Source organism: Leptodactylus fuscus, chromosome 8 (genome assembly GCF_031893055.1).
Source record: "Leptodactylus fuscus isolate aLepFus1 chromosome 8, aLepFus1.hap2, whole genome shotgun sequence".
NCBI lineage: Eukaryota > Metazoa > Chordata > Amphibia > Anura > Leptodactylidae > Leptodactylus > Leptodactylus fuscus.
This window is the reverse complement of record NC_134272.1, coordinates 41,864,935-41,878,451: the sequence shown is the minus strand read 5'-3', so window position 1 is coordinate 41,878,451 and position 13,517 is coordinate 41,864,935. Positions and strand designations below refer to the sequence as shown.

Here is a 13,517-nt window from a genome sequence, read left to right as displayed (position 1 = left end):
GCTGGTGCATGGCTCAACTCACCTCAAGGGCCAAAAACACTGCTGATGCATGGCTCAACTCACCCAAAGGGCCAAAAACTAAACCTCTGCGGGTTAAAGGCGCAACTCACCCAAAGGGCCTAACATTCTGCTGGTGCAATGCTCAACTCAATTAAAGGTGCAACATTTAGATGGCTTCTTTCCAAACCGAGGGTGATTCCTTTCGGTAAGATGTGATGGCGGTTTCCAGCCCCGATTATCCTGGTTGATCTTGTTCAGTAATGAGGCCAGCTCAGCATGAGGATCGTGTACGTTAGGTTGTCCATGCCCACTAATGTGCATGAAGACTCGATCACAGTAAATGTTCTTATTTTTCTCCAATTCAATCTCTGAATGAACTGCTCTGTAAGATGGCCTAGGCACTGCTGCAATGGCAATCACTGGGTTTTCCCTGTTCTGGTTCCAAAGAATCTTGTGATTTACTTGAAAAAGAGACAATCTTAGTCTGACTGCTGGTTGCTTGTGCTGCTGCATTTGAAGTTGGGTCTGTCAGCCTTGTGATGAACTACACACACACACACACACACACACACACACACACTAAGAGTTAAGGGTAGGTACTGTTGGATTTCCCATTGCCTATTCCATCTGTGGTTGTCATGAGCAACGTGATTTAAAGGGGTGCTTGTTAATGTTTCATTAGCGTAAAATTTGGGTTTCTGTCCATACAATTGGGGAGGAAAGAAGGTTTCCAGGTATTTTTCCACTTTCAGGGTGCCTTCACATGAAGTTACGCTCCGTGCATTTTGTCCATTTTACATGTGTAAAATGTAGTAAGCTATTGAGTTCAATGGCTTACGTGCGTATTTTTGCGCAAAAAATACACACGTAAGCCATTATGGCTTACTACATTTTACACGTGTATTTTTACATGTGTAAAATGGACAAAATGCACGGAGTGTAACTCCGTGTGAAGGCACCCTAAAAGAGATTTTTTTTGAGTTTGGAAAGTGTGTAGTTGATGGGCTGTGATAGTGGGGTAAAACTGTGACTTGGGCGTGTTAGATGCCCCCAGGCATGCTTCCCCTGCTGTCCCAGTTGCATTCCAGAGGTGTTGTCATAATTTGCTGAGGTGTCATAGTGGACTTGGTGACCCTCCTGAGTCGAATAGTGGTTTCCCCTGAAATGAGTATTTTTTTCCCCATAGGTTATAATGAGATTCGATATTCGTTCGAATAGTCAAATATTGAGGGGCTATTCGAAACGAATATCGAATATTTCACTGTTCGCTCATCTCTATTGCCTTTGTAAGCCAAGGGCTGGTCAGGTAATGGAGGGGATGTACATCTCACCCAGACTACTAAGGTGGGTGAGATGAGAAAACTCCTGAAAGAATGTTTCTCAGCAAATAATTTTGTCTGCTGAGTGTTATTTCAAAGTTCCGGTTACTGGGCTGGATTTTTAGGAATGGCAGGTAGGTTTGGTAGTGGGACCTGTCATTCCACCCCCCTCCAGTCCACCCCCCCTGCATCTCTGATGCAGCAGAGCTGAGTGTGCAGAAGGGTTCAGCTCATCGCTGGTTCTGCTGAAGGAGGCGTAGTCTAAGATCGGTCCACAGCAGTCTCCATTCTGGTCCGATCTTAGACTCTGCCTCCTCACAGACGAGCCTCTGGCAGAACTAGCGTTGATTGGCCGAATGCTGTACTCTGTATGGCATTCGGCCAATCCACACTCGTATTGTATTCCTATGGGAAAAAGTCAGCTTGCGCATATCGCAAGCTGACAGGGATCCCGACCAGATAGAGCCCCAAAGAGCTGGGTGAGTAACATTCCCACCTAAATAAAGGTAATCCCTAGCTAACCCTGCCTGTACATCTATCCCTGTCTCACAGTCACATAGTTCACAGTCTCAAATTAACCGAATGTTAAATCCACCATTCGTATAAATTGGAGGTCACCTGATTTAGCTAGCCAATTACTTTTTCCGATTTTTTTCGATGCCTCCGTTGTCGTAGTTCCTGTCCCACCTCCCCTGCGCAGTTATTGGTGCATAAAAAGTGCCAGGAAAGGTGGGAGGGGATACGAATTTTTAGTGCGTTTACCTCATGGTATTCGATTGGAATCGAATACCTCGGACAGCCTGATATCTATTTGATCGAACAGTGTTCGCTCATCTCTAGTTATTACAGACTATAACCTAAACTGTTGGAGAATGTGTTGCTATCAGGCAAAAACATCAGTTTACCTGGAAACTGATATGGATGCATTACAGTGCCAGTCAATGTGGTAGGTGCAGTCGTTATAATTGATGTGTATGATATTTGCTTTACATTCTAGTTTCATAGGCCACATATGGTAATATTTGACCTCTCAGATGTGGAGGCTGTAGCAAGTGCAGCCGAAGAGATTCTTCACCTTGCAGGGAAGGTGGACATATTGATTAACAATGCAGGAATCAGTTATCGTGGCACTATTCTGAACACCAAGGTTAGTGTGGACAGAATGATCATGGACACAAACTATTTTGGACCAGTTGCATTGACTAAAGGTGAGTAAAGAAATTTGGATCATACATTTCGGATAGTATTACGCTAAGGCTCCACGTGACAGAAACGCAGATTTTTTTTGTTTCAAGTTTTTTTAAGTCAAAGCCAGGAGTGGATTTAGTAGAAGGTAGAAGTATAAGTACTTCCTATACATTTCCCATTCCTTTTGCAGTCGTTCCTGGTTTTGACTCAAAAAACGCAGTCTTAGTTTTTGCTTTATGTTGGTTTTCAAAACCAGGACATGTTTCCATGTAAAGAATTGTTAAATTATATATTCCCTTTCAAATGGAAGCGTCACATTGTGTGAAGCCTTTTTTTCAATGCTAGATAGTATAACTATAGGAATGGGAGAGGAAAGAAACAGAACAAAGATGGCCTAATGTTTTGACAGTCATTTTCAGTGTAATATGTCTATTGAGACTCCAATACCTTATTGTATCCATAAAGCTAAACGTGACCAAAGGTCACATGGTGGTAGCGAAGTGATAGAATAAGACATAAGGTCTTATTGTATATGAGAATCAAGTTCAAGGTCCATAAGGTTTCTGTAGCCACACATAAAGAAGTGCTAGAGAAGTGGAGGGGGGCTCCTCATGTCTTTAAAATTTAGAACCACATTTTAGAGACTTAATCCTAGAATCTTGTACAGATAATCATACAGTCTCTAAATATTTCTCTATTATTCAGCTTTGGGTCCCATTGTCATGTAAATTGTGTTTGTTTGTTTTTTTGTTGTTTTTTTTCATATAGAAACTATGGGGAAAAGGACTTTGCCAGGGAACTTAGAACAGAGACCAAAGCCTAGGCAAGCTCAGACCTCCTCCCCAGCACTTCTTCCCTAATCTGCATATAAATAAAACAGCAATTACAAGAAAATGGGATTCCAAATACTCCAATAACAGAAACTTATTTGGAAACTGTAGAATCATATTTAGGTACCATGTCACGGTAGTATTAGGTTTATAACCAATTTACTGCTGACAGACTCCTTTTAAAGTATGAAATGTAAAGTCTATGTAATTTGACATATTCTTGATACTTTTTTAACTGATTTAAACTATAACTTTCTTTTTTTTTTTATAACATAATGAAGCTCTTTTACCATCAATGATCAAGAATAAAAGAGGACATATTGTTGCTATCAGTAGTGTTCAAGGAAAAATAAGCATCCCTTTCAGATCTGCATGTAAGTACAGAGGAAAAATATCTATGCTGTATGTTAAAAGGGAACCGGTCTCCATAAAATTGCAGTCTAATCTAAAGGCAACATGTTACAGAGGGCTGCACGGATTGATATTTAGTTTGTGGGAAAAGATTCAGTATGAGTTATCTTTTATTCATTTTATTTCTCTCAGGTTTTGACTTTTTTTTTCTCTATGCTTAAAATGAGTAAGAGTCCAGTGGGCGTTCCTAACAGCCTACAGAGATAGCTGTCAATCACTGATTGGAGCCGCCCACCTTACTCATTTTAAGCATTGCAAAAACAGAGAAATAAATGATAAGTTATGCTAAATCTTTTCCCGAAAAACTATATATCAATCTGCCCTACTGCTCCTCTTGCTTTCTAATATTCTGCCTGCAGGTTAGACTACATTTATATGGCGACAGGTTCCCTTTAACCACAGAAAATGTTTGTTATAAGAAAGCCTTCAGGACAGTTTGCTCATTAGTATATATTAGTATTAGTATGAACACTTTTGTATCAATATGTTTTCTTGTCCACTTACTTGTAGTAAATGAGTTGTGCTGCGGAGGAGAATAGAGCTAATGAAGAATTTGAGCTTCGAAAATTATGAAAAATGGCAAATGTCCTTTTATGTGGCAAATAAGTCATTGTAACCCTATGTGGAACCTGGATTGATATTCCCATTTTCTCATTATACATTTTTCCTTTGCAGATTCAGCATCTAAACATGCTACACAAGCATTTTTTGATTGTCTGAGAGCAGAGATGGTGCCCCATGACATTGCTGTCACTGTTATAAGTCCTGGATATATTCAAACCAACTTATCACTTAATGCTGTGACTGAAGATGGGTCCAAATATGGAGGTAGGCACTTCTTTATGAAGATCAGTTTTCTTGATAAGTTATCTTTAACTGCTTACACATTGCCAGGCAACTTAAAGAGGACCTTTCATGCCCTCTGACATTGGCAGCATTGTATACAACTAGAAAGCTGACTGAATGCCTCCCTACTGTACTCTTCTATAGCCTTCTATTGTCAGAGGGGCGTTCTTCACTGCCTAGCAATGATGCTGAGCTGTTAGGCCCATCCTTCTGACAGTGGAGGGACATCTTAGCCGAATGTTAAAACACCCATATATTTGAATTCAGCACACTGTCAGCTTTGCTGGTATTCACCCCAGTGGCAGAGTACATGAAAAATCATCTTTAAATAGTCCAAAGGAACTGTAACTGTGTAAGAATGTTCTTGAATATCTGTTTATTCTGCAGCTGGAGGAGAGGGGAGCCTGCTGTTTGTTCAGCTAAGTCCAGCTCTTTACATCACTTGATAGGCTCTATTCCGCTGATTCTGGAACAGTTGGAATTTTTTTCTCTAGCCTCCACCGTTGGAGCACAGTGTAAGGCAAGAGAAGAAAAGGGGTGTGATTTTTAACTCTGACACCATCTCTGATTGGAGCTCTGAATCACTTTTCCCTGTCTGACACTGCCCTTCTGACATTACAGAGCTTAAATAGCTTATCTGGCACAAAACTGATTGCACTTGTTGCTTGGGAATGGTAGAGGTTAGAGAGAAAATTGCTACTGCACTGGAATCAGTGGAGTGATATCTATTAATAGATGATAAGAACACTAACTGGTGGAGGTGGTGAAAGGTCCTCTTTATGGAAACCGCCATGATGCTTCCTGCATCCATCCTGATGAGGATGATACAATGACTGGGTACATCAGATCTCTGCAGTAATTTCAAGAGGCTACAATTCTTCTGTAACTGTGGTTAATATGTTAGTCTCGGGTACAGAGGAAATCAACAAGAAAATTTTTTTAATGATCCTCCCCTCCCCCTCAAAGTTTTATTTTGGTCTTATAAAAAAAAAAAAATAGGGGAAATTTATTAAAACTGGTGGTCCTGCACAAGTCTTAAAGGGGTTGTCCCACGTCGCATACTCACCAGTCTTCGTTGTTGCAAAATCTTCTGTCTTCCGGCTTTGTTGCGTCATTGGTGGGCGGGGTCACATATGCAAAGCCAAGCGGTGAGATGCCGCTGGCCCTGCGTGCACGCTCATAAACCAGTCTAGCCTTCACAATGCATACAGACCCGACATTCGCCTCTCTCTATTACAGCGGGTGCCGGTCTGTATTCGCATTGTGAAGGCTAGACTGGTGTATGAGCGTGCACGCAGGGCCAGTGGCATCTCGCTGCTTGTCTTATGCATATGTGAATATGTGACCCGGCATCCGCTGTAATAGAGAGGCGGATGCCAGGGAGTGTAGACACCGGCACAGATGCACAGACGCTGGCACAGATACCAGCAACATCGCTATGCTTCTGCCCTGCATGAAGCCAGCAGCGGCAGAAGCGATGCTGTTATTCGGCTCCTGCCGCTGCTGGATTCATGCAGGGCAGGAGCATAGCGATGTTGCTGGCATCTGTGCTGGCGTCTAACCGTCACCGGCATCCGCTTCTCTATTACAGCGGATGCCGGGTCTGTATTGGTGGCCCCTTCCCCCCAATAGGGCAAACTACCCCCCCCCTCCAGGCTCGCTCCCGTGCACTTAGCCCCTCCTCCTTCCCCCCTGAGAGCAGGCTGATACATCACTTGACTTATGACCAGATAAGTCAAGGGATGTGTCCCAAAAAAATGAATAAAGTAAGATAGTGGACAAACAAAGCAGTTTTGCTGAAGCAGTGTATTTAGGAAAAGTCTTATATTCACATTAACAAGCAGTATAGATAGGATCCTTGTGATGGGACAACCCCTTTAATTCCCTTGTTGGATTGAGATTTTCTGGCTTGTTAATAATTTGAGCACATCTCCAAAGGTTCTGCATGGCAGTATTGAAGTCTGTGCCAGCCAGGGGTTGACTTGCATCGGTTTTCCGAAGTAAGGTCTGCAAGATAAATCTTCAAGGTCAAGGTGACCCTGGCCTGCCCTGATCTCCTGCCTCGCTCTTTTTCTGCAGTGGTTGGAAAAAAGAGGACAATGTGTCACGTTCACGTTAAAAACAGGGTGTGCCAGGTATATTAAATTCACTCCATTTGTGTTCTAAAGTAACCGCGGCTCTGTCTTGTTCTCACAGCATTGTGTTAGTATGGGACAGTATAGCCACAGTCATTCCCAAACTTCCACCATTACAAATCACTTATATGCTGTAATTCACTTCAGAGAAGCCACAGTTAGTCTAGGAAATGTGTCCCTTACGGAGACCGTGTTTCTTGGACTAGTTCTAGTTTTGGCAGGAGTAAGCATACAGCACATGATCAAAGTACTGTACATTTTGTAGCTTTCTGAATTGAAATTCTTGGCATTGAAAGCAATGCTGCAGGTTACATTCCTCATCTACTTTTATGTATTGAAAAAGGAAAGTGACCAATGTAAGAATGATTAAAAACAATGGCGAAGATTTATCATGAGGGGAATTTTTAAAGTCAATGCTGCTGGAGGCTGTATTGCCGCTACTTGCCCTAAATTTATCAAATGTCAGATGATATTCAATAAATTTGACACCCCTTTAATTTTAACATTTTTATATATTTCTACACTTTTACATGACCCTTTTATTGGAGGGAAAACTTAGAATTTTTAAAAAGCTACATAACATGAATTTGGTGTTCATCAGCTCAACAGGCTTAGCACGGTCACTTTTCAAAAGTAAAGTGGCGTAAAAATGCAAAAAATTGCTAAACCCCATTCAGCTTTCAAAAGTAGCCATAACAACCAATCACAACAAAGTGTTTTTTGTTTTTTCTCTGAGGAGCACTACAAGGGCCTGTTCACATGACTGAGTTAGTCCATGGTCTGTAAAAATGAATAAATAAATGCTAAATCACTCATTTAGGGGAATGGATCCATAAACAGTCAAATTGGTTAGATGACTAAAGCTGTGTTAGTGAACCTATGGCATGTGTGCTAGAGGGGGCACTCAGAGCCGTCTCTGCTGGCATGCGTGCCGTCACCCGGATCGCTCACTAACGTTATGTGCAAATGTATATACAGCTGAAAGCTGACTTCTGTCCCAGTGCAGGCGCTGATGACGTATGTCATCAACGCCTGCAGTCAGAAGAGGGAGGACACCCAGCTGTCCTTCATGGGACTTCAGGTAAGTATAATACTGTGTTAGAGAGGCGCCTACGGTGTAGCATATAATACTGTGTGAGGGGGGCTACTGTGTAGCATATAATACTGTGTGTTGGGAGAGGCCTACTGTGGAACCTGTAATACAGCATGGGGGCCTACTGTGGAACATGCAATACAGCATGGAGGCCCACTGTTAAGCATATAATACTGTCTAGGGGACGCTGTAGAGTATATAATACTGAGTGGGCTCACTGTGGAGCACTTTCTACAACCTGGGGACCACTATTGGGGGCATATTGCACTGTGTGAGGGCCCCTTCACTATTTGTATCACATTATCACATAGTATCTGTTTTATAGCAAAAATGTGATATTAGTACAGGCTGTAATAACATTGCATGGTCAGTAAAAAAAATAAATAAATATCCCGTGAAATGTAAATAGTAACATTAATTGTTCAAAAGTACCAAATGCACCTATTACCTTTCAGTACAAAGTTGTTTGTCTCGTTGAAAGCTTGGTAAAGCCCCATTCACACATGTTTTGCAGGTCCGTAACTGTCCGCAATTGTGGATCCGCACAGTATTAAGGTTAAATTGCCATGTTGGCACTATATGATAATTTAGTGGGTTTTGGGTTGCAGCTTGGGCACTTGGTCTCTAAAAGGTTCGCCATCACTGGTCTAGGGTATTAGAAATGAAAGATGTTTAGTGATTTGGATGTTTTGGGCAACACATTTTTATAAATCTGCATATATGTACAGTGTGCGCCTGTGTAAATATCTATACATGTACATATTAATAAATTATTTATTCCTATTTTACCTTAGTAATGGACAAGACAACGGCTGAAGGAAGAACGCCAGAAGAAGTAGCACAAATCGTCTTCAGAGCTGTTGGAGAACGAAGAAAAGATGTTCTTGTAGCTGGCCTGGTGCCAACGTGTGCTGTATACCTGAGGGCTCTTGCTCCAAAAATATTTTTTTATCTCATGGCCTCAAGAGCTAAAAAGGAGAGGAAGCTTAAGGCTGCGTAGTGAGGCAGTTTTCCTGCATACTTCAGAAGACCAAATGTGCCATTAGAAGGCATAATACATTGAACCAGTCTTGACAAGTTATTTACTTGGTTACTCTGTCAACCCTAAATGAACGTTTTCTCCTTGATAAGATGGTGGCTATTTCTATTTGGATTGTATTCACCATGTTCTCTAATGCATCAACATACAGGAATATGTTAAAGTTTTTAAACATTTTTGTTTCTAATTCACTCACCTCTGCAGAAAAATGAAGCTCAGTGATTCATTGTAATACTTTAGAGGAGTTTTTCTAACAGGACACTAAAACTGCTTTATACTGTAACTAAATGTGAAAAAGACAGAACCCCCTTGTCCTGACTGTATTTGCAACTTGATATCCAATAAAGATCTGAAGATCTGGCTTAATAAATTGTTTTCCTGATGCCACTCTGCTGGATCGCCTGTGAAGCTGAGGACAGTACAAAAACACTTCATTGCACATGGATAGTGAATTGTGGCATGCTAGGAATAGCTTTTGTTTAATTTTGTAATTATATTTGGTGTAGGTTTTAGGCTCTGTTTGCATGAGATTTCTCTACATTTTCTGGCTTTTTTTTTTTTTTAAATAAAAAAAAACAAAAACAAATTTCGGCTCACACCCCCATTGATCTTTAGATTTATGAAAGTTCTTTTTTTTCATATGATAGTTAAAAGTAAATTAGAAAAGTTTGAAAATGCTTTTTCTGTAGTGGTGTTTTCCTATGTATACCACAGTTTTTATCACTTCTACAAGCAATATGATGGCACCTGTAAAGGGCAACGCTCAAAGGTTTGACACACAGCCACTGGCTAACAAATGTATCCATGCTCCTTAGTTACATCAGAATTACCTTCTGCCCCATTGATAACTCCGCTATTTCATCCCATAATACAATGGTCTACTTCCTTCAGAGAATACTTTCCTATATTTTAGCTTCATAACAGCACCAGTACTAGAGAGATTAAGTCTAATAGATACATGAAGGGAGTCTATCACTGGCCCCAGCTACTTTAAGCCATTCCCATAGTGCTGTTGGTAGAATAAAAACCATACATTTCTTATGTTTCAAAGCCCCAGGGATGTGTAGAAAAAGCATTTTATTCTTTATTCAAAGGAGGATCTTGTAGCACAGGGGAGTTTTCTTCTATTACTGAGCACTGCTGCATCATCAATGAACACGCCCATCTTGCATTCAGCTCCTCCCCCTGGGCAGTGTGATTTGATCGTCCCAGTTTCAGTTGATCCTCACATTGCCCAGGAAGATGAGATAAATGCAGGATGGGCATGTTTAGTGATGATGCAGCAATGCTCAGTAATAGAAGAAAACTCCCCGTTCTCCAAGATCCTCCTTTGAATAAAAAAAAATAAGTGTTTTATCTCTGCATCCCTGGGGCTCTGAAACATAAGAAAGGTATGTTTTGTTTTTTTGTTTTTATTCTGCTAACAGCATCAATGGGAGCGGTTTAAAGTAGCTGGGGTCAGAGACAGACTCCATTTAAAAGGTCATATCCCATCCTCACTTCTCCATTTTTTCCAGTTCCTATGAGGATGAAGATACAGAGAATCCTTCCCTCCTGGTTTTCAGGGAGATATTATTTGCAACAGTGATCAAGTTTTCAAACCAGTTATTGCTTCCCTTGGGATATATATTATGTAGAGTGTCTCTTACTGCCTGATCCTGGACCACGCTGTTTAGTAGTCTCTGGTCCCTCAGGCTCATCCAAGTGTATGTCTCAGACGTTTTTCCCTGCTATTAGAGCTATCTGGTGCCCCTTGTTGCTTTGCTTTGTCAGATGCTGTGTACAAAACTAAGCATCACAGTTTAGATCAGTGATGCATTGCAAGGATTTTGGACATCCTGTAAGCAAGGCTTGCTGCAACTGCAGCTGGAGACAGTGTTTTTAGTTTCTTTGCTGAATCACCAATGAATTTTGTTGTCCATTCCCCATTAAACAGCTGATCATTGCTGGTCCCAGGTGTCAGACATTACCAATTTAATAGTGATGGCCTATGCCAAGGATAGTTTATCAATATGATACCCCTGGAAAACCCCTTTAATTTACCAAGACCAGGCCTCCAGCAGAAAAGCCTTAACAAGTAGTGTCTTCTATTTCTGAGTCAACAATTCGTGAGAAATTTGTTCTTGACACTCTGAAAAAAGGAAAAAGTTATTTCTACATCCAAAACAGGATGGGAAAAATTCAGCTTCTCTGCTGAAGATTTTTTTCCGGAAGTAGAATGCAGAAACTCGAATATTGAAGATGAGGGAAAACCCCTTTATATTCAAAATGAAATATTTTTAGGTCTGGTCCTTCAAAAAGTTATGGATAAAATTATGGATGACTGGAGCAGTCCAAAAACACTTATGATCCTAAAGAAATCAGAAAGAAAGACTCTCCTTTAGTTTAGAAGATACTAGATTTTGAGATAAAATTCCTAAAAGTAAAGTACACATATGCAAATCTGTCAAACAGACTGCGTTACCCTTTGAGTGACACTTCTCAACTACGGGACCCAATTGACTGTAAAGCAAATGGGGTTCTAAGAAAAAGCTGGGAGGTCACCACTGCTTTATTTAAAGTGTAACTAAACTTTTGGACAACTTTTGATTTTCTGGTAGTATTTGTGTCATTTAGTATATTTTGCAATATATTAACAGATTTTGTCTCCTTTCTGTGAAATCCTGCATCTCTTTATTCTTTCCCTTGCTTCTGTATTGAGAGCTGTCCCTGCCTCGCACTGAATAAGTGTATGGCACATGAGGCTGTGTAAAATGTAGAAAAAATCAAATCGGTTCAAACCATTATCTTTGATGTTATAAAACATAAAAACTTTAGGGTGTCATATGAAAGAGGAGGTTGCAGTGCTATCTATATCACAGGTTGAAAACACACAGGAACACACTAGATTTTTTTTTTTCAACCAGTTATAATAATACAGATGCAGCTTATTGTCCTATTAAGGAAGAGTGTATAGGGATGCAGGGTTTTACAGAAAGGAGACAACATTTAATAAAGTATATTACAAAATGCATTTACCCTTTTCCTGCCACCCATGTATTTATACAAAACTCCCTGGGTGGCACTTTTGTACCAGAGGACGTATCTAAGGGTCCGTTCCCACAGAGTAACGCGCCGCTCATTTAGACACGTGAACACGTGTCAGGGCGAGGTGCTTCAAAACAGATCCCATTGACTTCAATGGGTGCTGGCTTACGCGCGCTACTCATTGAAATCAATGGGTTATAAAGCCTCCCATTGATTTCAATGTGTAGCGCGCTGAAGCCGGCACCCATTGAAATCAATGGGATCTGTTTTGAAGCGCCTCGCTCTGACACGTGTTTACGTGTCTAAATGAGCAGCGCGTTACTCCGTGGGAATGGACCCTAATACTAATGCTGATTTCTCAGGATCAGTTAGGACCATAAAGGTGATTCTGGATTCATTTTAAAGAAAATAATCTCATCTTTAAAGGGGCTCTATCAGCAAAATCATGCTGCTAGAGCCCCACATATGCGTGCATAGCCTTTAAAAAGGCTGTTCAGGCACTGTAAAAGTTAAATTAAACTACCCCCCCATTTTAAAATAATAACTTAAAAAAGAATGTTCTCTACTTACGGAACGTGCACCCTGGGCGGGCATTCAGGGTGTGTCTTCATCTTCTTCCCCGCCTCTTCTTCCTCCGATGTCTTCGGGTCCTGTCCTCCTCCGGCGCTTGCTCGCGGACGCTGATAAAAAAAAAATAGCCCGGGCGCATGCGCAGTAGCCGTAGTAGAAGCCGCGTGCTACTGCGCATGCGCCCGGGCTATTTTTTTTTTATCAGTGTCCACGAGCAAGCGCCGGAGGAGGACGGCACCCGAAGACGTCAGAGGAAGAAGAGGCGGGGAAGAAGACGACGGCGCACCCTGAATGCCCGCCCAGGGTGCACGTTCCGTAAGTAGAGCACATTCTTTTTTAAGTTATTATTTTAAAATGGGGGGGGTAGTTTAATTTAACTTTTACAGTGCCTGAATAGCCTTTTTAAAGGCTATGCACGCATATGTGGGGCTCTAGCAGCATGATTTTGCTGATCAAGCCCCTTTAAAATGATTCCAAAAATCATCATGATAGCCCTTACAAGTCCGGAGCGATTCGCTGGTGAAAACACTATTTGGCATTCAGATCCCAATGCATTTTTAACAGCATATCACTCCAAATCTGTAAGGGCTATCATGATGATCTTTGTATCAATTTAAAGATGAGATTCATCTTTAAAATGAACAGACGACTTCTGTCCATGTTATCCCGTCTCCTATCAATCAGAGAGCATACTTTTGCGCTCCAATTGTTGCATAGAGGAATATTATATTTCCCCTCTGAGCCTAATCGCAGGGGTATTCTTCTGTAATATTCCTCTGAATATAACCAGGGAGTTTATTGGTGGTGACCCAGGCGTTTATCATTGTCCAGGTTGAGGTGCCAAAAGAGTTGCACCAAATACTTACACAACACATACACAAAGTCATCAAATTATATATTTGACCCTGTGCTTGCCTGATCTTTATAGAGTAAAATAGACCTCTAGCGATATCCATTAGGAGCTAAAATATTAGCTATAACTATCACTAGAGAAGAACGTATACATTTTTACAATTTTTATAGAGGGATAGAAAATTATGTTATGTAAGCTCCTATTTA

General features: G+C 41.0%; 1 protein-coding gene across 1 annotated transcript in view; it reads left to right on the top strand.

Annotated features, from left to right (window-relative positions):
- The window catches only part of DHRS7B (dehydrogenase/reductase 7B), a 40,369-nt gene extending 30,982 nt beyond the window's left edge, over nucleotides 1-9,387 (top strand). The window contains exons 4-7 of the mRNA XM_075285166.1: nucleotides 2,317-2,527; nucleotides 3,619-3,711; nucleotides 4,424-4,576; nucleotides 8,617-9,387. Coding sequence (XP_075141267.1) covers nucleotides 2,317-2,527; nucleotides 3,619-3,711; nucleotides 4,424-4,576; nucleotides 8,617-8,822 — 663 coding nt within the window. The 3' untranslated portion in view covers nucleotides 8,823-9,387. The remainder of the gene's footprint in view (nucleotides 1-2,316; nucleotides 2,528-3,618; nucleotides 3,712-4,423; nucleotides 4,577-8,616) is intronic.
- The last annotated feature ends 4,130 nt before the right edge of the window (nucleotides 9,388-13,517 follow it).